The sequence below is a fragment of the Nomascus leucogenys genome, chromosome 3 (assembly GCF_006542625.1).
Source record: "Nomascus leucogenys isolate Asia chromosome 3, Asia_NLE_v1, whole genome shotgun sequence".
Classification (NCBI taxonomy): Eukaryota; Metazoa; Chordata; class Mammalia; order Primates; family Hylobatidae; genus Nomascus; species Nomascus leucogenys.
Window position 1 is genome coordinate 41,515,604 of NC_044383.1, and position 24,169 is coordinate 41,539,772.

Genomic DNA, 24,169 nt, shown 5'->3' on the forward strand with positions numbered 1-24,169 from the left:
ATTTCAAGCAGATAGATTCACAAAGTAATGGAATGTTTGTGCTTCTCTGGCATTAGGAGATCCTGAAGATTTTTTTTTTTTTTTTTTTTTTTTTTTTGAGACAGAGTCTTGCTCTTTCGCCTGTGCTGGAGTGCAGTGGTGCGATCTCGGCTCACTGCAAGCTCCGGCTCCCAGGTTCATGCCATTCTCTTGCCTCAGCCTCCCGGCATCTGCCACCATGCCTAGCTAATTTTTTGTATTTTTAGTAGAGACGGGGTTTCACGGTGTTAGCCAGGATGGTCTCGATCTCCTGACCTCGTGATCCGCCCACCTTGGCCTCCCAAAGTGCTGGGATTATAGGCGTGAGCCACCGCGCCTGGAGATCCTGAAGATTTTTTGGAGACCACTGTGGTGTAGAAAAATCTGTGGTTACAGTAACTCTCCTGCTTAGCTGGAGTTTCAAGCTTACCACTCATGTGCCTTCTTTCTAAATCAGGCACTTTATTGAGTCCTTCCTATCGTGGAAGACAAGTGCCATTCAATTCCTTGCCAGCATTCTTTTCCTGGCCATTCACCAGGCTTAGAGATTGTTCCCTCTCTTATTTCACTACAGAGGAAGCCTTGTCTTTTGAAAATTAGTATTTAATTTACAGGGTCCTGAGGTTACTTATTTCACTAAACCGATTCAACCAATAAGGGAAATTCATTAATGACTGCAATTAACAATTAATTCTGCCTTCAGTTTCTTGGTCTCTGTTACTGCAGTAACATTAGCCATATAAGGAGATTCTCAAACCATCAGAGGTTGTTGGGATGAAGTATAAGGACCTCTAATATTCAGGGTATGCACACAATTCCTGTTACATTGTTTGAATGAATGTGATTCCTGGATCCTGCCCCAAGACTGCAGTCAGCATCTACTTGGCTTTAATGGACAATTCTCCCTTGGCTGATATGGCTTAGTAATTCTGACCATAGTGGTATAATTGAGATAACTTTCTGCTGCTCTGTCTTTAATAGCACTTGCTCTTCGGCTTAGTTATTACTAGCTTATTTTCTCACCATCTGAAAATTACTTGTTGGTTGTAGGTTGTCCTTCCTATTAAAAATAGGCACTGGTATGTAAAGAACTTTTGGAGAAGTGTAAAGATAGCCTCTCTGATGTAGCAACACAGTTTTTCTTACTGCCTCAGCAGTTTTCATAGTACAGAAACCAGTAATGCTTGGCTTTCCTTTTGTTCATAGACATCTAGTGGAGTTCTTATACTGTTCAGCCCTTCACCCTTTGTACATTCTGCAGAACTCTTCTAGAAGAGAAGAATTCTGCTGCTCTCCATCTCCCCAGATACTGATTCCTGTGGAGCTCTACTATGTGATGATCTTTGCACACTGGCTGTGGCCCGGATCATTGTCTGTCTTCCCTGTCTTCTCCTTTCCAAATACCATACATAGGTGTTGAAACAGGTTCTTGGGTCACTTCCCAGGGGTAGTGCTGAGTCTTTTGGACTTATACTATGTGAGTAGCCTAAAAGGAATGGTCATACCTGGAGAAGGTGCTGTCCACTATCAAGTAAACAATTACCTTCAGACAATCTGGTATGTAGGTAAGTGCTACATGTTTTTCTAATGGTACCTTTATTGTTTTGTAACTATACCAATATAAAGGCATACTTAGGCCATGCATGGTGGTTCATGCCTGTAATCCCAGCACTTTGGGAGGCCAAGGCTGGCGGATCACTTGAGGTCAGGAGTTCAAGACCAGCCTGGCCAACATGGTGAAACCCCATCTCTACTAAAAATACAAAAAATTAGCCAAGTGTGGTGGTACATGCCTGTAATCCCAGCTACTCGGGAGGCTGAGGCAGGAGAATCACTTGAACCTGGGAGGTTGCAGTGAGCCGAGATCACACCACTGCACTCCAGCCTGGGCGACAGAGCGAGACTCTGTCTCAGTAAACAGACGAACAAACAAACAAACAAAGGCATGTTTAGAAGAAATGTGACAAGGTGTACAGGCCAGACCTCTGGATCTGTAGCAAGGTACAACATGGGTATGTTTTTACTATTTGTGTAGCACCTTAGTGCTCTGTGGTAGGTTGTAAGTGCTCAGTAAATGTTTATTGTGGCTATTATCATTACTAGTATTATTATTTAGAATTCAATGGGAAAGGTTAGTATGGAGAGTTCACAGTTGGGTTAGAATATACTCTAAAATCTTTATTTTTTTAAATTGTGGAGATTTACTTTAAGGCTATAAACAAATTGTCTCTAGTTAAAACAAGCAGTTAGTTAATCCTTTCTATAGCTTAGTCCTGATATAGTAGTGTAACACTAGTAATTGCTTTTAGTCTTAGAGGTTAGTAAGTAGGACTGTTTCTTATTAACTTGTCAGAGCAGCATGAAATGCCTTGCCTACCCAGGGCGCATTCCATTGGACTAAGCAGTTAGAAATTAGAACAGGATTACTGGTAGTTCATTTCTTCTATACTACTGCTAAAGTTCTGATTATATAAATTCTTGTGTGTATGTTGTAAATTCCTAATTTTTTTCCATTTTATTTCAAAACACCCAATGAGGACCTTCCCTACTTGAGTTGTAAGACTGGTGTGGACATTCTTCATGATACTTAACATGGGTTTTCCTTTTCTTAATTACATTGCATGATATCTAAATAATTCTTCCTTCTCCTGGGCAAGAGTACCTCCCAGATATTTATACACATCCATGTTTTGTTTTTTTTGCAGTTGAACTGGCAATGATCATGGACCGTTTATACGGTGGTGTCTGCTATGCTGGCATTGATACGGACCCAGAGCTGAAGTACCCCAAAGGTGCTGGCCGCGTGGCATTCTCCAATCAGCAGAGTTACATTGCAGCCATCAGCGCTCGTTTTGTGCAGCTTCAGCACAATGACATTGACAAACGGGTAAGCACCTACTTAGGGTGAAACTGCTATGGGAGAGAAAAGAAGTTTGTTCTGTGGTTTCCTGGGAAGAAAGGCACCTTATGATCATAAGTGATCAGCTCTACCTTGCGTAGCATTAGTCCATGAATCCATCTAGGCTGCCTGAAAAAGAGAGCACTGTTGATATTTAAGGCATTAAGGAATCTTCTGCCTCACCCATCCCCAGAGTGATGTTACACTTATGAAAATAATCCAGGCCGGGCGCGGTGGCTCACGCCTGTAATCCCAGCACTTTGGGAGGCCGAGACGGGCGGATCACGAGGTCAGGAGATTGAGACCATCCTGGCTAACACGGTGAAACCCTGTCTCTACTAAAAATACAAAAAATTAGCCGGGCGCGGTGGCAGGCGCCTGTAGTCCCAGCTACTCGGGAGGCTGAGGCAGGAGAATGGCGTGAACCCGGGAGGCGGAGCTTGCAGTGAGCCGAGATTGCGCCACTGCACTCCAGCCTGGGCGACAGAGCGAGACTCTGCCTCAAAAAAAAAAAAAAAAAAAAAAGAAAAGGAAATAATCCTGCAAAATTTAGCATACCAAACTAGTGCTGTTCAGAAGATGACACTGACAGTATGTTAGCAGAGGTGGAGAGCTAGTGACCTGCTTGACCTACATAGTGCTCTTAAACAACAAAGAAACTTAGATTAACATTTAAACATTCAGGAGTATGTATGAGATGTTGAACTTCTGGTTTGAAAATTGCCAAATGGCTGGGCATGGTGGCTCACCCCTGTAATCCCAGCACTTTGAGAGGCCAAGGCGGGTGGATCATGAATGAGGAGATCGAGACCAAACCATCCTGGCTAACACGGTGAAACCCCGTCTCTACTAAAAATACAAAAAAAAATAGCTAGGAGTAGTGGCAGACGCCTGTAATCCCAGCTACTCGGGAGGCTGAGGCAGGAAAATGGCGTGAACCTGGGAGGTGGAGCTTGCAGTGAGCTGAGATCGCGCCACTGCACTCCAGCCTAGGCGACAGAGCGAGACTCCGTCTAAAAAAAAAAAGAAATCTGCAAGGTCATACATTGTGGCAATCATTGGAGTCAAATAGCTGCTTTTCCCTTCAGTCTCCTCTTCAACTCATTCTGTTTCTCCTGCTTACACCATATATGCATATGCATTACCTGCCACGCTGTTCATTGGTGTTACCTGCCTGCCCTCTAGAGACATTAAGAGTGCTACTTCTGATGTAAAGCGGGAGCATGAAGTAGAATTTTAGGCAGTTGGTGTACTTAATGGTTTTGCAGATTGGCATGAGTTTAAATTCCTTGAATCCCAGCTTTGCCACTGTTTGGAAGCTTAGGGGTATGGAAGGCAGTAAGAGCCAATCTGGACCCTGTATTAATAAATGAAAAGAGCATGTAGTGCTTCTTTAAAAAAGCACCAAGTCTTCTTTTTTTTTTTTTTTTTTTTTTTTGAGAGATGGAGTTTTGCTCAGTCACCCAGGCTGGAGTGCAGTGGTGCAATCTTGTCTCACTGCAACCTCTGCCTCCTGGGTTCGTGCCATTCTCCTGCCTCAGCCTCCCGAGTAGCTGGGACTACAGACACCCACCATGACGCCCGGCTAATTTTTTTTTCTTTGTATTTTTAGTAGAGACAGGGTTTCACCATGTTAGCCAGGATGGTCTCGATCTCCTGACCTCGTGATCCACCCGCCTCGGCCTCCCAAAGTGCTGGGATTACAGGCGTGAGCCACCACGCCCGGCCGAGCACCAAGTCGTGAACACCTGCCTGTGCAACTGTTCAGTGACTATTAATTCTTCTAGTAAAGAATGTTCTTGGGGCATCACTGGACTAGAATTAATAAAGTAGTAAATCTGTTCTATATGAAGTTTCACGTAATATCCTCTACAGTCAACTTTGACGAATTTTGTGTAGTAGGAAAGTTTCTTAGGTAAAAATTTTAACTGGTGAAGGATTTTTCATATTCGGGATTATAGTTTTGTTAAGACATGTATCTGATCAAAAACTACAAGAGCCAGGGCTTAGAATAAATATTCTAGTTGCTACTTCACTGAGCTTCTTAAGAGTAAGTGATCGTGGTTTGGTTTTTAATTAAAATGAATAAAATAATTTAGAATTTTGAAACATTCTTTAAATTCATGGAGATTCAAAAGCATAATAAAGATTCAACTCCATTCCTGGTTTTTAAGTACCCATAGCAATCTGAGCATGGGTACCAAACTGAACTCCGTGCATTTTTAGGTATCCATAGCAATCTGAGCATGCCCTTTTGTAACTGTAATCCCGCACAAGACTGTAAGCTCCACAAAGATGGGCGTGCTGTCTTATTCTCTGCCTGATCTCCAGTATTTACCCATTGCTTGATTTAGTCATTGATGCTTGATAAACCTTTGTTGAATTAACACATGGTGCTACTTGGAGGGTTCATTTAACTTCTGCTGCTGTTACTGGTAGATGTGCTTGTGCCTGTACATTTGGGAGTCATGTACCAGGTTCCATTACATCGAGACCTCTATCGCAACCATCACTGGTGAACCTAGGCAATGAACTTAACCTGAAGAGCTTTGGGTTCTTATTTATATGGAAGTAGCTTTCTTTTTTCTCCTCTAAAGCCAGAACTAGTGACTGTACAGGAAGTAGCTCCTGGAAATAATAAAACCTAGAGGAGGCCTCCATTTCCCCATGTCTCTACCTTCCCTTTGCCTCCATCCTACCGACCTCTTGGCCTATTTCTTAGTAGAGGGAGATATGCTTGCCCCAGGGATTTATAGTAGTCATTGAGCCCCTGTAAGAATCATAATAAATTCAGATATGTTTGTTTTGTTGCCTACTGCTATTCTCACAGCTACTGCGAGGCTCAGGCCCTCAGTATTTCTTCCCACAAGATTAGAACTAAGTTAAAAAGGAGAGAAATGGCTTTGCTTTTGTTAGCATGATTGTAGAACATGCTATGAAAATGTGTTTGGAACATCAGACTTCTCAGGGCTCAGGAAAGCCATTGACTTTTCTGCTTGCTATAGTTGGGTTAAGCATATACTGTCTATATCTCAGAGTAGTCCTTGGTAAACATTTAAGGTAGCAGCCAGTTGTAGTGGAAAGAGTAGGGAATTTGGAGCAAGAACAGATTCTAATACATTTAAACCTTTGCTGCTTCAGTCAGTCACTGTCAAGCCCGAGCAAGTTACTTAAGGCCAGAAGCCTCAGGTCCTCTTCTGTAACTCCTTCCTGGGGATGGTCTGAAGATTAAATGAAATTTTACTTCTCTTAAGGCAGGTCGACAGGTATTTCACCAGCAAGTATTCATCTTGCTACAAATGTACTTTATTTTTGTTAATATTATATAGCTTGAGTTTTAAAAGTTGCTCTATTGAAGAAGTAGCAAAAAGGTACACTGGTTAGTGAAAACAGCACTGGTCCCAAGTCAGATGGCCTGGGTCTAGATCTGGTCTTATTCTCCTTGGGGTTATATGACCTTAGGTGGGTCACTTAAATTCTGAGCTTCAGTGTACAGTGAAGGCAATAGTAATAGCCTTGGGCATCCCATGAGATTGGTGAGAAGCCCAGAAGAGAGATTGTTCAAGAAAGCAATATGTACGCTGTGTATGTGTGTGGTGGGACTGTTGCAGTGGGCACAAGAATGCTACTTCCATGTGATATTGGAAAAGGACCCAACAGTTTCTTCAGTGCCCTGGGATGAGAGTCATCTGTGTGGGAATACTGGAAGTCATTGAAAGTGGCAAAGTCCCTACTCTCCCTTTTTCCCCTCAGGGACCAGCTCCATCTTCTTCATTTGCCCTGACCAATATGGAGATATTTTCCCCTCCCCTCCACTCCCTTCCCCTCTCCTCCCATTTTCTTCCCCTCCTCTCCCCTCCCTTCTCCTCCCATCCTCTCTCTTCCCCTCCTGTTTTCTTCCCTTTTCTTCTCTTTTTGTGACAGGGTCTCACCCTGTCACCCAGGCTGGAGTGCAGCTTCAACCTCCTGGGCTCAAGTGATTTTCCCACCTCAACCTCCCCAATAGCTGGGATCACAGATGCATACCACCATGCATGGTTAATTTTTTTGTATTTTTGGTAGAAATAAGGTTTCAGCATATTGCCCAGGCTGGGCTCAAATTCCTGGGCTCAAGTGATCTACCTGCCTCAGCCTCCCAAATTGCTGGGATTATAGGCTTGAACCACTGTGCTCGGCCCAACATCCTTTCTTTATTATGAGAGACGCAAGCCAACTTCCATCTTGAGTTGGGCTCTTTTTCACTGTTCTTCTGTGAACATTACACTCCCTTCCCCTGAACTGTTACTCTGTCCCCTTTGTTTTCTTCTTGCTTAGAATATAGCCAGTAGTAGTTTATTTTGTTGCCTCTGGCATTTTGAGCTTCTGTTAACTACACCTTTCATAGGTACATTTTTAGGTTCATTCATGGTTTTATTTTTATTCATCTTTCTCCTAAAGCTTACATTTAAGCTTTCCAGAGAGGTCCCATTTCATGTAAGCACTTTTGTATTTCCCTTAGGTAATGCCCTTTTTCTCTTTCAGAAGAAATGATCATCCATGATTGTCTACAGAGAATTTCTATCACTAGGCAAACCTTGTTTCCTGAATAACCCCTCCAAGTTTTTAGTAGTAGTCTCATATCTCATAGAAAGGTTCTGAAACTTGCAGTGCTAAAAGTCAGGAGCACATGTCCACCTGTGTACACAGTCCCTTTTCCTTGCTATTACAGATTTCAAGGTGCCACAGTCACTTCCTTCCTTCCTTCCTTCCTCTTCCTTCCTTTTCCTTCCCCCTTTCCTCCTCCTCCTTTCTTCTCTCTCTTTCTTTCCTCCTCCTCCTCTTTCTCCTTCTTTTTCTTCCTTCCTCCTTCTTCTTCCTTCTTCCTCTACTTTGAGACCTTTATTTACTTTCCCATATCAACAAATATGAGTAGGCCAGGCACAGTGGCTCATGTGTATAATCCCAGCATTTTGGGAGGCCAAAGTGGGAGGAGTGCTTGAGCCCAGAAGTTCGAGACCAACCTGGGCAACATACGGAGACCCCATCTCTACACACACAGATTTTTTTTTAATTAGCCAAGTATGGTGGCACATGCCTGTGTGATTCCAGCTATGGGGGGAGGCTGAGGAGGGAGGATTGCTTGAGCCCAAGAGGTCGAAGCTACAATGAGCTGTGATCATGCCACTGTACTCCAGCCTGGGCAACAGAACAAGACCTTGTCTCAAAAAAATAATAAATCATGGATGATTATGTAGTGGCTAAGTCTTATATCTCCTCAGGAAAATACAGCACTATTGAGTGCTGTGGACTCATAGAGAACTTCAGTCTTTGGTCATAGCATTCATTTCCTTCCTTCTGATGCGAGCCCAGAGTTGGCTTTACACCAATACCTTGACTATTTTAAGTAGCATCAACCTTTATTACCTTTTTACTCAAAGCATCTCCTTTGCTGTCTGCATCATTATAAATATAGATGCATTGAATTTTTAAAACTAGAGATGGCATTTAAGGGCCACTTACTTCCTGTTTGCAGCCCTTATCCCTTAAGGAGAGTGGGAGGGGGCCACCTGCAGAGCAACAATGCCTGACCATCAAGTGAGACAATACATTAAGTGTTGGAACAGTGAAAGCAGTAGGGCCATATGAGGTGTGTCCCCTCAGGTTGCACCTTTCTTTTTTTTATTTTATTTTATTTATTTATTTTTTTTTTTTGGCACACAAAACAATAAACATTTTCTAAAAGTACATACGAACAAAAAGATGCATATCAAACATATTAGGAAGGTTGCACATGGGAAGACGGGGAATAGAAATGGGGGGTGGGAATTAAAGAAAATAAATGAGAGAGGGACTTTGTATGGATCAATGTAATAACTCAATCCTCTATTTGACAAAGAAGAAGGAGAAGGAAGAGGAAGAAAAAGAAAGTGGGATAAAGGATCAGAAAGGGAGGAAAATAGAAAAAATTAGAGTATGACTCCAGGGTAGACCTGTTTTGTTGTCGCTTGGTTCGTTGGTTGGTTTGACAGTTGTATTTTTCATATGTTTCGCCATGTTGGCCAGGCTGGTCTCGAGCTCCTAGCCTCAAGTGATCAACCCGCCTCAGCCTCCCAGAGTACTGGGACTACAGGCGTGAGCCACCACATCCAGCCCCCACATTGCTTCTGGCCTCTGTGGTAGACCTCCCAGACGGGGCGGCCGGGCAGAGGCGTTCCCCACATCCCAGACGGGGCGGCCGGGCGGAGGCGCTCCTCACATCCCAGAAGGGGCCGCCGGGTGGAGGCGCTCCTCACATCCCAGAAGGGGCCGCCGGGCGGAGGCGCTCCTCACCTCCCAGACGGGGTGGCCGGGCGGAGGCGCTCCTCACCTCCCAGAAGGAGCGGCCGGGCGGAGGCGCTCCCCACATCCCAGAAGGGGCGGCCGGGCGGAGGTGCTCCCCACCTCCCAGACGGGGCGGCCGGGCGGAGGCACTCCTCACTTCCCAGAAGGGGCGGCCGCGCAGAGGCACTCCCCACCTCCCAGACGGGGCGGCCGGGCAGAGGCGCTCCTCACTTCCCAGACGGGGCGGCCGGGCAGAGGCGCTCCTCACATCCCAGACGATGGCGGCCAGGCAGAGACGTTCCTCACTTCCTAGACGGGGTGGCGGCCGGGCAGAGGCACTCCTCACCTCCCAGACGGGGCGGCCGGGCAGAGGAGCTCCTCATAACCCAGATGATGGGTGGCCAGGCAGAGACGCTCCCCACCTCCCAGACGGGGCAGCGGCCGAGCAGAGGCTGCAATCCCAGCACCCTGGGAGGCCAAGGCAGGCGGCTGGGAGGCGGAGGCTGCAGCGAGCCAAGACCACGCCACCGCACTCCAGCCCGGGCAACACCGAGCACCGAATGAGCGAGCCTCCGTCTGCAGTCCCAGCACCTCGGGAGGCCGAGGCGGGCAGAGCCCTGGAGGTCAGGAGCTGGAGACCAGTGTGGCCGACATGGCGAAACCGCGCCTCCAGCCAAAGGAGAAAAACGAGGGAGGGGTAGTGGCGCGCAGCGGCAATCCCAGGCAGCCCGCAGGCCAGGGCAGGAGAATCACGGGAGCCGGACGCAGGGAGTGTGCAGCGAGCCAAGTTTACTGCAGCCTGGGCCACAGAAGGAAGGAAGGAAGGGAGGGAGGGAGGGAGGGAGGAAGTTGCACCTTTCTTGTGTACAGTGTGGAAGGTACATGAAGAAGAAATTAGCTGGTATATCTCCTTTATCTCTTTTGTATCCAACCAACTTTTTCCAAAAAAGATATCTCTTTTGAGAGTTTATATGTTTATTATTGTTGTTAATCTTTGGAGAAGCTTTTATATGGAGTGTTTCATGGGAGAAATACAAGCTTTATAGATTTGATTTCTTCTCACCATCTTAGAGATTTTTTGGCTTGCTTATGAATATAAAATATGTCAGTAGGCAACATTTATATTATTTAATTTATCTTTGTTATCCTGTAGATTTGGTACTTTCATCTCTGCTGTCATTTCACTCATCCATAATCTCATGATCTTTAAGGAAGAGGTGTTTTTATTGTTGTTTGTAACAGCTTTATTGAGCTGTTTTATGCTATTCACATAGCATACAGTTCACCCAGTTAAAGTGTACAATTACATGTTTTTTAGTATATTTACATAATTGTGTAGCCATCACAATCAGTTTTAGAACACAGAGGTATTTTTTTAATCATCCCATATTTCATGTCTTAAGAAACATAGAGGTGTTTTAATGTACAGCCTTTAAGTCTGCAGTAAGAAGATCAACTGCATAATAACAATAGTGGAATGGTGGTAGGGGATACACTTTATTTATTCTCTGTAATTATTCAGCTCATAATATACAGAGGATCCTACTTATTTAACCTGTGCTCTTCAAAGCCACAGGAACAAAGTAGTCCAGGCTCTTGGGGGAAACTTCTGAACCCTGCTATTACTGTGATTAGAGTACCTCTTGTTGGAGTAAGTTGATAAATCTACACATCGGCAACGTTTTGCTGTGGCATGTCCAGCCATGGGAGGACTAAGAGAAGTGGAAGACGCTTCTTCTACTAGGAGTTCCTCACAGAGCTGCTATGATCTTAATTCTGTTACTTTTGCTCAGGAGTCTGAATGGAAGTGCTTGGCACACAGCAGGCACTCACTAATGTGCAGAATCAAGTAGGAGGATATATAGGAGGGCAACAACTGGAAGCAGCCATGGAAGCCTGGATACTAGACATCTAGAGTCATCTCTCACCTGGACATATAGCCTATCTTCCCCTAGGGCTCCCCAATTCAATTTTATCCCATCTCCAAGTCATTTTTTAGATAGCAACCAGAGTGAGCTTTTTATACTCATAATTTAATCATGTCTTTTCACTCCTTTAAACCTTTTGATTATGTTCCACTGCCCTTGGGATAAAGGTCAAAGTCCTTAAAATTGCCTAAATGACCCTTCATGTACTATGTACTTCTGCCTTAGCCCTCACTTCTCCCTTCCTTATCTCGAGCCAGCCACAGCTGGCCTTTTCCCCTATTTCTCAGGGTCATTATACATACGTTGCCTGGCTAATACCCACTTTTCCTTCAGGTCTCAGCTTAATTGTGATATTTTTAAGAATCCTTTCTTCATTGGAGCTTATACCTCCCCCATAGATTGTTGTCATAATACATGTCTACCATTTATTTGTAGCATTAAATGCCAGTATAATGAAATAATGCTTTGTTTAATGTCCATCTACTCTGTTAGATGATACAAATTCAGGAGGGCAATACCTGTCTTTCAGTTTAACTACAGTATACACAAATGCCTGACACCTAGTGGACACACATTAATTATTTTTGAATTAATGCATGAATGAGTTATTATAGTGAATGAATGATGATTGAGAGGTGACCCAAGAGGCCAGACACAGTGGCTCATGCCTGTAATCCCAGCACTTTGGAAGGCTGAGCTGGGGGGACTGCTTGAGGCCAGGAGTTTGAGACCAGCCTGGGCAATGTAGCGAGATCATTCTCTTTTAAAAAACCATTTTTTTAATTAAAAAAAATTAAAAATAGTTAAAAAGAGAGGTGGCCCAGATGGGAAGACCTTTTAAACCATTCTTTCACATATCCAACTGTCCACCAGAGAGCACTTTGCACAGCTTTCTTTTTCTACTTAGTTAAGGACACTCTAAAGAAATTTAGATTTCGCTGTTCAGAATATCAAAAGTGTTTTTTGGCACTTACAATACACTCAAGTTGGACTTAACCTTAGGCATGACCTGGTCCAACCCTCTTTGTTTTGCACACTGGAGAATCTAAGAGAGGTTTGGAAACTTTCTCAAGATACTTGCCAATTGAGGGCAGAGCTGTCTTCGTTGGATGCCCTTCCTGAGCCTTGCTGCTTATCCAGGAGCTCACACCTATAATCCTAATGTTTTGGGAGGCTGAGGTAGGAGGATAGCTTGAGGCCAGAAGTTCAGCTTGAGGCCGGGAGTTCAAGACCAGCCTGGGCAACATAACAAGACCCTCATCTCGCCAAAAAAAAATTTTTTTAAATTATCCAGGTGTGGTGACACATGCCAGTAGTCCTAGCTACTCGGGAGGCTGAGGCAGGAGGATCTATTAAGCCCAGGAGCTTGAGGCTACAGTGAGCTATGACTGCACCACTGAACTCCAACCTGGGTGACAGAGTGAGATCCCATCTGTTTAATTTTTTTAAAATTTAGTAAAGATGTTGGCAATTTTAGTGTTATGAAACTTTTTTTTTTTTTTTTTGAGATGGAGTCTCACTGTGTTACCCAGGCTAGAGTGTAGTGGCGTGATCTCTGCTCACAGTAACCTCCACCTACCAGGTTCAAGCGATTCTCCTGCCTCAGCCTCCCAAGTAGCTGGGATTACAGGTGCCTGTTACCACGCCCAGCTAATTTTTTGTATTTTTTTTAGTAGAGACAGGGTTTCGCCATGTTGGCCAGGCTGGTCTGAAACTCCTAACCCTAGGTGATCTGCCCGCCTTGGCCTCCCAAAGTGCTGGGATTACAGGCATGAGTCACTGTGCCTGGCCTCTGAAACATTTTGTTGTAAATGACACAGATAGGGCCAGGCACACTGGCTCACACCTGTAATCCCAGAACTTTGGGAGGCCAAGGTGGAAGGATCACTTGAGGCCAGGAGTTCAAGACCAGCCTGGACAATATAGTGAGACCCAGTCTTGACAAAAAATAAAAAAAATTAGTGGGGCATAATGGCACATGCCTATAGTCCCAGCTACCCAGGAGACTGGGATGGGAGGATTCCTTGAGCCCAGGAGTTTGAGGCTGCAGTGAGCTACGATTGTACCCGCCTGGGTGACACAGTGAGACCCTATTAAAAAAAAAAAAAAAAAAAGACGCAGATTCATGCCTTAGTTTTTACTTCCAAGGAAAAAAGTTGTTAGCATCTTGAAATAAATCAAGACTTACCTTATGGCTCATGTTTACTAGTTATTGGCTAATTGGTAATTTGTCCTTGTGTTGACAACGTCAATGTTGTATGATACTCAGCACATAATTCTCAGCATTTCTTCTGCCTCTGCATATTTGAGGTGTATGTTACACTCGTGCGTAACAGAGGCTCCCTAGAACTCTAATAGAGTGGGGCAGTTACAGTCATGATCATTAGTATGTAAGTGGGGGATACATCCCATACTCAACTCTGTCCCCACCTCCCAGAGAACCATTGCTGTAGTTAAACAAAAACAAAACAAAAAAAAGTACTGGCTTAGGAATTCAGAGATCTGGGTCTGTTCCTAGCTTTTTCCAATGGTGGTATGACCTTGAGCAAGCTACTTAACCTTTAGAGGCTTGATTTCATTATCCTGAGGTAATAAGAACACCAGCCTAACTACCTCACACTTTATTGCACAGATAAACCATGACAGTTGAAGAAGTACTCTGGGAAGTTACTAGGCTGTACAGGCAGATGTTGATTTGTATTATTACTGAGCCTGGCCTATTTAAATTATGCTATGGCCTAATCATACATCCAAAGGCTAATTGTTGGCTCTTTTTTTTTTCCTTTTAAAGTATTCAGTTCCACTAAGTATCCTTGATATAAGGAAAATGAAATAGTTGAAGTTGATACTTTAAAAAAAGTTAACATAGGTGCCAATCTGTCAATATTCTGGTTGGATGTTAGTCAAGACACACATGTAAAGACTAAGTTCCTTTTATAGATGTAGACAACTGGGTATGTTTTTTCATTTAAAGGATCGAAGGCTTTTTTCATTTTAGTCTTGAAAGTGGTATTTTTACCAGTATCTTTTCTCTGATAGTGAAAAGATTTTGAACCTGAAATGAAATACAGGTTAGGATTAAATTTTGCTTATATTCCTTTGAATGGTGTTTCTGTAAAAAACTGAGTTTAAAGTATTTAAACACAATAAGAGCCAAAGATGGCACCTGTACACATTCTTTCTGTTCTAGTGGTATTTTTAGAAGTGATGTCAAATGAACTCTTAAGATGTAAAAGCTGTGCTAAATCCAGTTTTTTAAATGTAATGGAGATCTAGGTCATTTACGTATGAAAGATTTTTGTAGTATGAAAATGAGATCATTGAAAATGGGCAATTCTTTTATGTGGCTGGTTTTCTATTGTCTACTCTATGTGGTCATGAGAAATTTTATTTTTTTGAGACAGAATCTTACTCTGTCGCCCAGGCTGGAGTGCAGTGGCTTGATCTCGGCTCACTGCAACCTCTGTGGCCTGGGTTCAAGCGATTCTCTTGCCTCAGCCTCCCGAGTAGCTGGGATTACAGGCGCCTGCCACCGCACCCAGCTAATTTTTTTTGTAGTTTTTAGTAGAGATGGGGTTTCACCATCTTGGCCAGGCTGGTCTTGAACTCCTGACCTTGTGATCTACCCGCCTCTGCCTCCCAAAGTGCTGGGATTACAGGCGTGAGCCACTGCGCCCGGCCAGTCATGAGAAAATTTTTAAAGTGTAGATTCATTTGAATCTCCTTAGCCTAGCAAAAACATATGACTTGATAGATATGAAAAATTTGTTTATAAAAATCTGGGGCAATTCCCCCTGTCCCCCAACACAACCGTTGTCTAGCTCAGCTTGGTCATGTTGTCCCCTAGGAATTTGTAAATCAGATCTTTACAACTTTAAATGCATCATGCAGTAGACATTGGTTATAGTTTCCCAATTCGTCCCATAGAAATATTTTTACTAGTAGAAAGGATACTAGACTAGAATTAGCCAATCTGGGGTTTTAGTCTCGACTGTATCACTTATTATATAGCTTGAAGGAAGTGTGTGTGTTTGTGTATGTGTGTGTATAAATGAAAGTGTTTTTGAAAACTGTAAAGCACTCTGTCAATATATGATAGCACTGATAACACGTTAATTTATGTCAAACCATGGATGACTAACATTTGAACTCTTCTGGGAGATGCTTATTAAAAACAATCTAATTGGAATTTCAGGTGATAAAGGGAGTTAAATATTTCAGGCAAAATCGGGGTAAAGTTGGTTGATTATTTGAGTTCTTTTTTTTTTTTTAAAACCTGTCACTGACTTGAAGCTCATATATGAGTTTTTTATTTTTATTTTTATTTTTGTTATTGCTCTTGTTGTTTTGAGGTGGAAACTCATTTTGTTGCTCAGGCTGGAGTACAGTGGCACGATCTTGGCTCACTGCAGTCTCCACCTCCTGGGTCAAGTGATTCTCCTACCTCAGCCTCCCGAGTAGCTGGGATTACAGGCACCCACCACCACACCCAGCTAATTTTTGTATTTTTAATGGAGACAGGGTTTCTCCATGTTGACCAAGCTGTCCTTGAACTCCTGACCCCAGGTAATCCACCCGCCTCGGCCTCCCAAAGTGCTGGGATTACAGGTGTGAGCCACTGTGCCCGGCCATATGTTAATTTTTTAAACAGAGGAAGAGATCTCAGCAGGCAGGTCTTCTCTACCCATATTCTAGGGAAAATGTCCCTACAATTAGCTCCTCTATGTTTCTTAAAGTATGCTCCATAAAACATGAGTCTCCTGGGATTTTATTATCTATTTTATTTAAAAAATTTTGCTGAGTCAAATGAGTTCAGAAATGCTTGTTTAAAGAAAGGCTGGTTTATTCTATGACATATTATAATCCTTCATATACTAATCTTCATCGTGAAGACACAAGAAGGAGGCAATATGCAGTTTTTCACAAATTTGTTTTGATCATGGAAAAATGTGTCATTTCTTGGAAATAATGTTTTAGAGAACCCAGTTGAGAAAAACACTGTGTTTGCAGCTTCTTTCCTTCTTTCATGCTCAAATGCAGAAGCTTAATAAGCAGTTGATTGTTTTTCCCTTTCTCTTGGCCCCTTTTTTCCAAATGTGTCCCATCTACCATGTATTTTATATCTAGAGAAGGTTTCGGACAGGGCAAGGAAATAGCAACTGCATGTCCATGTAGTAGTGGGGCATTGACATTGTGGTTGATATTGCCTTTAGTATTTGTAATTCTTTATCTTTTGATTATTTGAGATTATCTGTCACATCTAAAATATCTCCATATAAGAAGGAAAAATCATTGTTGAAATCAGTATACCATTGACAAAGTGTTCCTGTGACTCTATTTTAGCTTCATGTTGGGAACCAGAGCGACTTTTAGTTTGCCAATTTTGGACTTTCTAATACTTTTTATTTAAAGAACATTGTAGCTGGCACGGTGGCTCATGCCTGTAATCCCAGAACTTTGGGAGGCCAAGGCGGGTGGATCATTTGAGGTCAGGAGTTCGAGACCAGCCTGGCCAACATGGTGAAACCCCATCTCTACTAAAAATACAAAAATTAGCCGGGACAGTAGTGGTATGGTGCCTGTAATGCTAACTACTCAGGAGGCTAAGGCAGGAGAATCACTTGAGCCTGGGAGGTGGAGGTTGCAGTGAGTTGAGATCACACCATTGCACTCCAGCCTGGGTGACAGAGTGAGACCCTGCCTCAAAAAAGGCATTGTGATAGCTAAGCACAAAATATTTGCTCTGAGTAGCATGTTCTTTAGAATAGTCAATTTTTTATTTAATGACCGTTTATCCATTGTACCATTCTTTGCAAGTACCTTAAGTACTTAATATATTTAATCTTTTTTTTTCTCTCTCTCTCTGTTTAGTAGACACATGTTGGGCATTTACTAGACTACCAGAGGCTGTATATTTTTAGCCTACATGAAGATTAATATGACCCATATTTCCGTTAGGAACCATACTAACAGAAATGCTGATAATACTGTACTTTGTTCCTGACCACAGCGGGAATATATACAATGACTCAATAGCAAAAGAAGTAAGGATGAGATGACCTGTTCTCAGACTATTTCTACTCCTGTCCTTAGTTGGGATTCATACAACCCAGCCTTTATCTTGCTGCTCTTAGTGGTCCCTGCCTGACCTGGCTTGAAAGCTTCCTAGCTGTGTCTATAGCTATGTTTGACTTGACCCTAGAGGAAGCAGCACTCAGAAGTGAGTTCAAATATCATCTGAACTAATCCTACCTGGGCTTATTTTGAAGTACTGGGAGTCTCTGAGCCCTTGACTAGGAATAGTTTTTTAAAGGGAGTTTGGGTTATCTAAAGAAAGGTAAAGATGTTTGAATGGAATAGAACCTTTTGTCCAGGCTCTCCTACCAAGTCCTGACTTCTGACTCTCCTGTCCTTCTCTGTTCTTTCATGTCTCCTCCCTTGGACTTGTGATCATTTTTAATATGAAAACTTTACAGTGATTTAAATATTCATCTTTCCTGCTCATAGTTGAGTGTAAAGGTTGTTTATGAGATAAAGAATTGGAAAAAGGTCCATTGCCTTTTTTCTAAATACTTAGTAGAACATTCAGATTCAGCTCTAGAAGTCAGGTGTTACAAGTAAGTTAGCAGAATTTTGGTGAGTGCTTATTCCTACTTGTAAGAGCTGGTTCAAACCCCTCATAGGCTAGGGGAAACAGAGGCCCATGAGGTTGTGGTATAGCAAGGGTGCTCTGCATCTCTATACCCTGAGGGGGTGATACCATGATAGTTATGCATTTCACATTTTTAACAATTTCCTTGCCCTTTGTTCACCATATGATACTAGCACTTGGTTTTGGACTGATTTATACCCATACCTCCAGCCCCATTTCCAAGCAGCATAGCAGGAAACCACTGTGCCAGATACTGTCAGCCCACCCTTCTGTGTTTCATTTGAACATTGTCCTAAGGCTAAACAGAGCAGCCCTCATAGAACTCTTCGCACTCCATAACATATGGCAGAGGCATTGACACAGAAGCCCTGCTATGGGAAAATAAGTAAGTTCTTAAACTGTGGGAAGGGCACAAAGGTAATTTTAAAATCTTTCATAACCCTAGCACTTGAGAATGTGAAAAATGGTAAGTCTCATCCTTTGTAAAGTAAAAACAAAATAAAATCCCAACTGTTTCCCCTCTGATTTTTAAAAATCTACCCTAGATTGCTTCTAAAATTTATAACTGTGGATTTGCTATATCTGAGAGTTTTGGATAACTTTGTTGGTGTGGAAAAGCTGTTTTCACATTGCCACTTTAATTTTATCTATTTTTATTTATTTATTTTTTCGAGATGGAGTTTTGCTCTTGTTGTCCAGGCTGGAGTGCAATGGTGTGATCTCGGCTCACCGCAACCTCCGCCTCCCGGGTTCAAGCAATTTTCCTGCCTCAGCCTCTCAAGTAGCTGGGATTACAGGCATGCACCACCACACCCAGCTAATTTTGTATTTTTAGTAGAGACGGGGTTTCTCCGTGTTGGTCAGGCTGGTCTCGAACTCCTGACCTCAGGTAATCTGCCTGCCTTGGCCTCCCAAAGTGCAGGGATTACAGGCGTGTGCCACTGCGCCCAGCCCGCCACTTTAATTTTCTTTCTTTTTTTTATTTCTTTGAGACGGAGTTTCGCTCTTGTTGCCTAGGCTGGAATGCAGTGGCGCTATCTTGGCTCACTGCAACCTCTGCCTCCCAGGTTCAAGAGATTCTTCTGCCTCAGCCTCCCAAGTAGCTGGGACTACAGGCATGCGCCACCATGCCTGGCTAATTTTGTATTTTTAGTAGAGACAGGGTTTCGTCTTGTTGGTCAGGCTGGTCTTAAACTCCTGACCTCAGGTGATCCACCCACCTCAGCCTCTCAAAGTGCTGGGATTACAGGTGTGAGCCACCGTGCCTGGCTGCCACTTTAATTTTCTAGGCATCTGTCATCTGCTTTCTAAACAACAGCATTCCAGCTCATAGTTGAAAAACTAAAAATTTATTTTTATTTATTTTTTAAGATGGAGTCTCGCTGTGTCACCCAGGCTGGAGTGCAGTGGCGTGATCTCGACTCACTGCAACCTCCGCCTCCCAGGTTCAAGCAATTCTCCTGCCTCAGCCTCCCAAGTAGCTGGGATTACAGGCACACCTCACCATACGCAGCCCAACCCTTAATTTTTTAAACATTTTTCCCTTAAATAGTTCTAAAACCAAGTTTTTAGTGCTGCTCTTTTCCTAGCCATTGCATAGTATATTTTTTAAAAAGGAGAACTTTGATATATTATTACTGATCTCTGCTTGATTTGACTCTAAAGAGTCACAGTTTCGGGATTTTGGCTGAGCTGACTTTTTTTTTTGAGACGAGGTCTCACTCTTTCACCCAGGTTAGAGTGCAGTGGTGCAATCTTTGCTCACAGCAACTCCTGCCTTCCAGACTCAAGTGATTCTCCCACCTCAGCCTCCCGAGTAGCTGGGACCATGGGAGTGCACCACCACGCCCAGCCAATTTTTTGTGTTTTTGATAGAGATGGGGGTTTCATCATGTTGCCCAGGCTGGTCTCTAACTCCTGAGCTCAAATGATCTCTGCGCCTCAGTCTCCCAATATGCTAGGATTATAGGTGTGAGCCACTGCACCTGGCCGAGCTGACTTTTTAAAGGACAGGCAAAACCCAGGTGTGAGTTCAAATTATAACTTGAACTGATTCTAAATGGGCTCATGTTGAAGCACTGAGTCCCAGATGTACTCTTTAAATGAAGCTATTGTAGTTTAAATGTAATTTATTAAACTTATTTGAGGTGCTGTGTTCCCTTAGATTTTCTCAGACCTCAGGAATGTGTCTAAAAAAAATAGTGAACTGGGGTTGAAATTTTCCTCTATTGGTCAGAAATAATACTCATTTTAGAAATGCTCTTTAGCCAGGTGTGGTGGCTCATGCCTGTAATCCTAGCACTTTGGGAGGCCAAAGCGGTCTGATCACTTGAAGCCAGGAGTTCAAGAACAGCCTGGCCAACATGATGAAACCCCATTTCTACCAAAAATCCAAAAATTAGCCAGACATGGTGGCACATGCCTGTAATTCCAGCTGCTTGGGGGGCTGAGGCACGAGAATCTCTTGAATCCAGGAGATGGAGGTTGCAGTGAGCCAAGATCACGCCACTGCACTCCAGCCTGGGTGACAGAGCGAGTGACCCTGTCTCAAAAGTAAAATAAAAAATTAAAAAGTAAAGAAATGCTCTTCTCTTGATTGAGTCATATATTTGCAACCTTCTTAACTAATACATTGATTACCCAATATGGGGGACATTATCTATCATGGCGGTGAGCTTTGGTTATCTTGTGTCTAGACTTAGCTCTGTTGTGTTGCCTTTAACAATTGAAAATATTGTGTCAACAGCTTGCTTATGTTATCAGTTGATTTCTCACTTCTTTTTATCATTGATAACTACTTTGTATGGTCTGATTTCTCGAAGTAACCTAGCGAGTTTAAAAAAAAAGTTAAAAGAAACTACATTCCTCATTACTGAGGTATACCTCTTTAATGAATATAATTCATTCCTAAGAGCTATCAGAGTATTTCTGAAACACACGGTATATTGAGCTCACACCAAACAGTGACCACGGGGCAGCCTCTAGTTGGATGGAGTTTCTACTTCTGATCCTGGAAATGCTGTGGATGTCTATGGCCATATTATAGATGTCTCTATTGTGAATCATGGCCTCTTTTCAGCCAGCATAGTGTAGGATCTCCAAGTAAGTCAGGTCCTTCTGACAATGTCATGTCCTTCTAAAGTGAGGTGCTCAAAATGGAAAGCCAGAGTTGAGGTTTCTTACCCAGAGTACAGCTGGCTATTCCTTTCAGTGGTCTAAATATTTTGCCTCTGTTGATAAAGCCTGACAATGCAATGGCCCCTTGTAGCATTTGGCCTAAATTTCTGGGTAGTCTGGAGAGAGACAGAAGGTACTCACTCAAGTCCCTGTGTCCAGTAGTTTACCCCAACAATTTGATTATGAGAGCCTCTCCTTTGAAGCCAGAAGAGGAACCCAACCTCAGAGCTAATGTTTTCCATTCAAGTAGCCCCCATACTACTTCTCACCTACTCTATGTTCTGGGTTCTCTGAAATCACCACCTGGAGCCAGTATTCTCTGGCTTGACCTCTGTTTGCTAGATTTCTCTTAAGCACAGAGGTGCTCATGTCATTATCTCTTTCCTCTGATATAGTATGGCAACTCTGCACATCTTCTCTTCTGCCCTTCACACCCATGACCTCCAGTTCATTGTTTTCCTTCTTATGACCTGCAACAAATCCTTAGCTTAGGTTTGTTCTTTTGTCAGCCTCTTCATATTCCTGATTCTTTGAGTTAAAGCCTCGCTTGATGTGCAGCTTAACTACATCTTCTTTACACTTTGACTTAGCAATTTTTTGCCAATTTTTTTCTTTCTTTCTTTCTTTTTTTGACCCAATACTACACTTTGGCTGTGTGCTGCCAATTTTTCTGACTAGATACCAGCCTTAGATTTATTCCTATTAAATTATATCGCTTCACTTTGCTTCTTTTTCCAGCTTGTCTACTTTGATTCTGTTATCTGAAATCCTTGCTTCTACTTGCCTTCTAGTCACCCATAAGCATGCTTTACATGCCTTAGAATAACTAGATATCTGACTGATTTTTTTTTTTTTTATACGGAGTCTTGCTCTGTCACCAGGCTGGAGTGCAGTGGCGTGATCTCGGCTCACCGCAACCTCTGCCTCCCAGGTTCAAGCTAGTCTCCTGCCTCAGTCTCCCAAGTAGCTGGGACTACAGGTGCATGCCCCATACTTGGCTAATTTTTGTATTTTTAGTAGAGACGGGGGTTTCACCATGTTGGCCAGGATGGTCTCGATCTCTTGACCTCATGATCTGCCCGCCTTGGCCTCCCAAAGTGCTGGCATTACAGGCATGAGCCACCGGGCCCAGCCGGTGCCTGACTGATTTATTTGTTTTTTTTTGTTTTTTGTTTTTTGTTTTGAGATTTTACTTTATTTTTTTTAAGTATTTTTTATTAATTTTTTTGCACACAAAACAATAAACATTTTCTAAAAATACATACAAACAAAAAGATGCATATCAAACATATTAGGAAGGTTGCACATGGGAAGATGGGGAATAGAAATGGGGAGTGGGAATTAAAGAAAATAAATGAGAGAGGGACTTTGTATGGATCAATGATAATAACTCAATCCTCTATTTGACAAAGAAGAAGGAGAAGGAAGAGGAAGAAAAAGAAAGTGGGATAAAGGATCAGAAAGGGAGGAAAATAGAAAAAATTAGAGTATGACTCCAGGGTAGACCTGTTTTGTTGTCGCTGGGTTGGTTGGTTGGTTTGTCTGTTGTATTTTTCATGTTTCGCCATGTTGGCCAGGCTGGTCTCGAACTCCTAGCCTCAAGTGATCAACCCGCCTCGGCCTCCCAGAGTGCTGGGACTACAGGCGTGAGCCACCACGTCCAGCCCCACATTGCTTCTGGCCTCCGTGGTAGACCTCCCAGACGGGGCGGCCGGGCAGAGGTGCTCCCCACATCCCAGACGGGGCAGCCGGGCAGAGGCGCTCCTCACTTCCCAGACGGGGCGGCCGGGCAGAGATGCTCCTCACTTCCTAGACGCTGGTGGCCGGGCAGAGGGGCTCCTCACTTCCCGGAAGGGGCGGCCGGGCAGAGATGCTCCTCACATCCCAGACAATGGGCGGCCAGGCAGAGGCGCTCCTCACTTCCCAGACAATGGGTGGCCGGGCGGAGGCGCTCCTCACATCCCAGACGATGGGCGGCCGGGCAGAGGTGCTCCTCACTTCCTGGACGGGGTGGCTGCTGGGCAGAGGAGCTCCTCACCTCCCAGACGGGGCGGCCGGGCAGAGGCGCTAGACGATGGGCGGCCAGGCAGAGACGCTCCCCACCTCCCAGACGGGGCGGTGGCCGGGCAGAGGCTGCAATCCCAGCACCCTGGGAGGCCAAGGCAGGTGGCTGGGAGGCGGAGGCTGCAGCGAGCCAAGACCACGCCACCGCACTCCAGCCTGGGCAACACCGAGCACCGAGTGAGCCAGACTCCGTCTGCAGTCCCAGCACCTCAGGAGGCCGAGGTGGGCAGAGCACTCGGGGTCAGGAGCTGGAGACCAGCCTGGCCAACATGGCGAAACCGCGCCTCCAGCCAAAGGAGAAAAAGCAGGCAGCGGTGGTGGCGCGCGCCGGCAATCCCAGGCAGCCCACAGGCCGGGGCAGGAGAATCATGGGAGCCGGAGGGAGGCAGGGAGTCCGAGCCGACTGGATTCCAGCCTGGGCCACAGAGTGAAGAAAAGAAAAGAAAAAAGAAAAGAGAGAAGGGAGGGAGGGAGGGAGGGAGGGCTGACTGATTTATTTGATTGTTCCCACCACCGAAGACAGACTGTAACAGAGGCCAGTCTTTGGCTGCCTTAATAGAACGTTTAGTACATAACTCAAACTTAGCCTGACCTTGGCCAATGCCTCCTTTCTATTCCTACAACTTTCGAGGTCTGAGAAGGAATTCTGCACCTGCGAATAGTTTATGGTCTCCCTAGTATCTATTCTCTGCCACTAAGAGTTGTTTAGCCATTGCTTTATTTACTTCAGAAGGTCAGTTTTTTGAGTAATAACAAAATGACTGCAGACTGAAATATTTTCTCTAGCTTGTTAGAAACAAAACAAGCATTGAGATCAGTTTGTTAAAAAAGTACGGCTTTCTCTTTGTCTGTAGCATTCTAAATATATTATTCCCTTTACCATCTTCTCTAGCCACTCATCTAAGGCTCCATATCAGTCCATCTTATCCATTGTGGTTACAATCTCATCAATAAATTACATGTATTCTTCTGCATCTTTGGGTATAGTCATCTCCATTAGGCTTATGAGCAGGAATCTAAGTGTCTCTCTGTAGGTAGTTCTCATCTCCTTTGCCTGCAAGGCCCTTTGAAACAGAGGTTCAGCTTAACGATGTGATCAGCTCTGCATGGGACTCTAGTATTTGAACTTTA

General features: G+C 43.8%; 1 protein-coding gene across 11 annotated transcripts in view; it reads left to right on the forward strand.

Annotated features, from left to right (window-relative positions):
• Positions 1-24,169, forward strand: part of CPEB3 (cytoplasmic polyadenylation element binding protein 3) — a 248,131-nt gene that overhangs the window by 209,023 nt on the left and 14,939 nt on the right. For all 11 annotated transcript variants that reach the window (XM_012505798.2, XM_012505800.2, XM_030809262.1 and 8 more), the window contains one exon: positions 2,724-2,905. In XM_012505798.2, the coding sequence (XP_012361252.1) occupies positions 2,724-2,905 (182 nt within the window). The remainder of the gene's footprint in view (positions 1-2,723; positions 2,906-24,169) is intronic.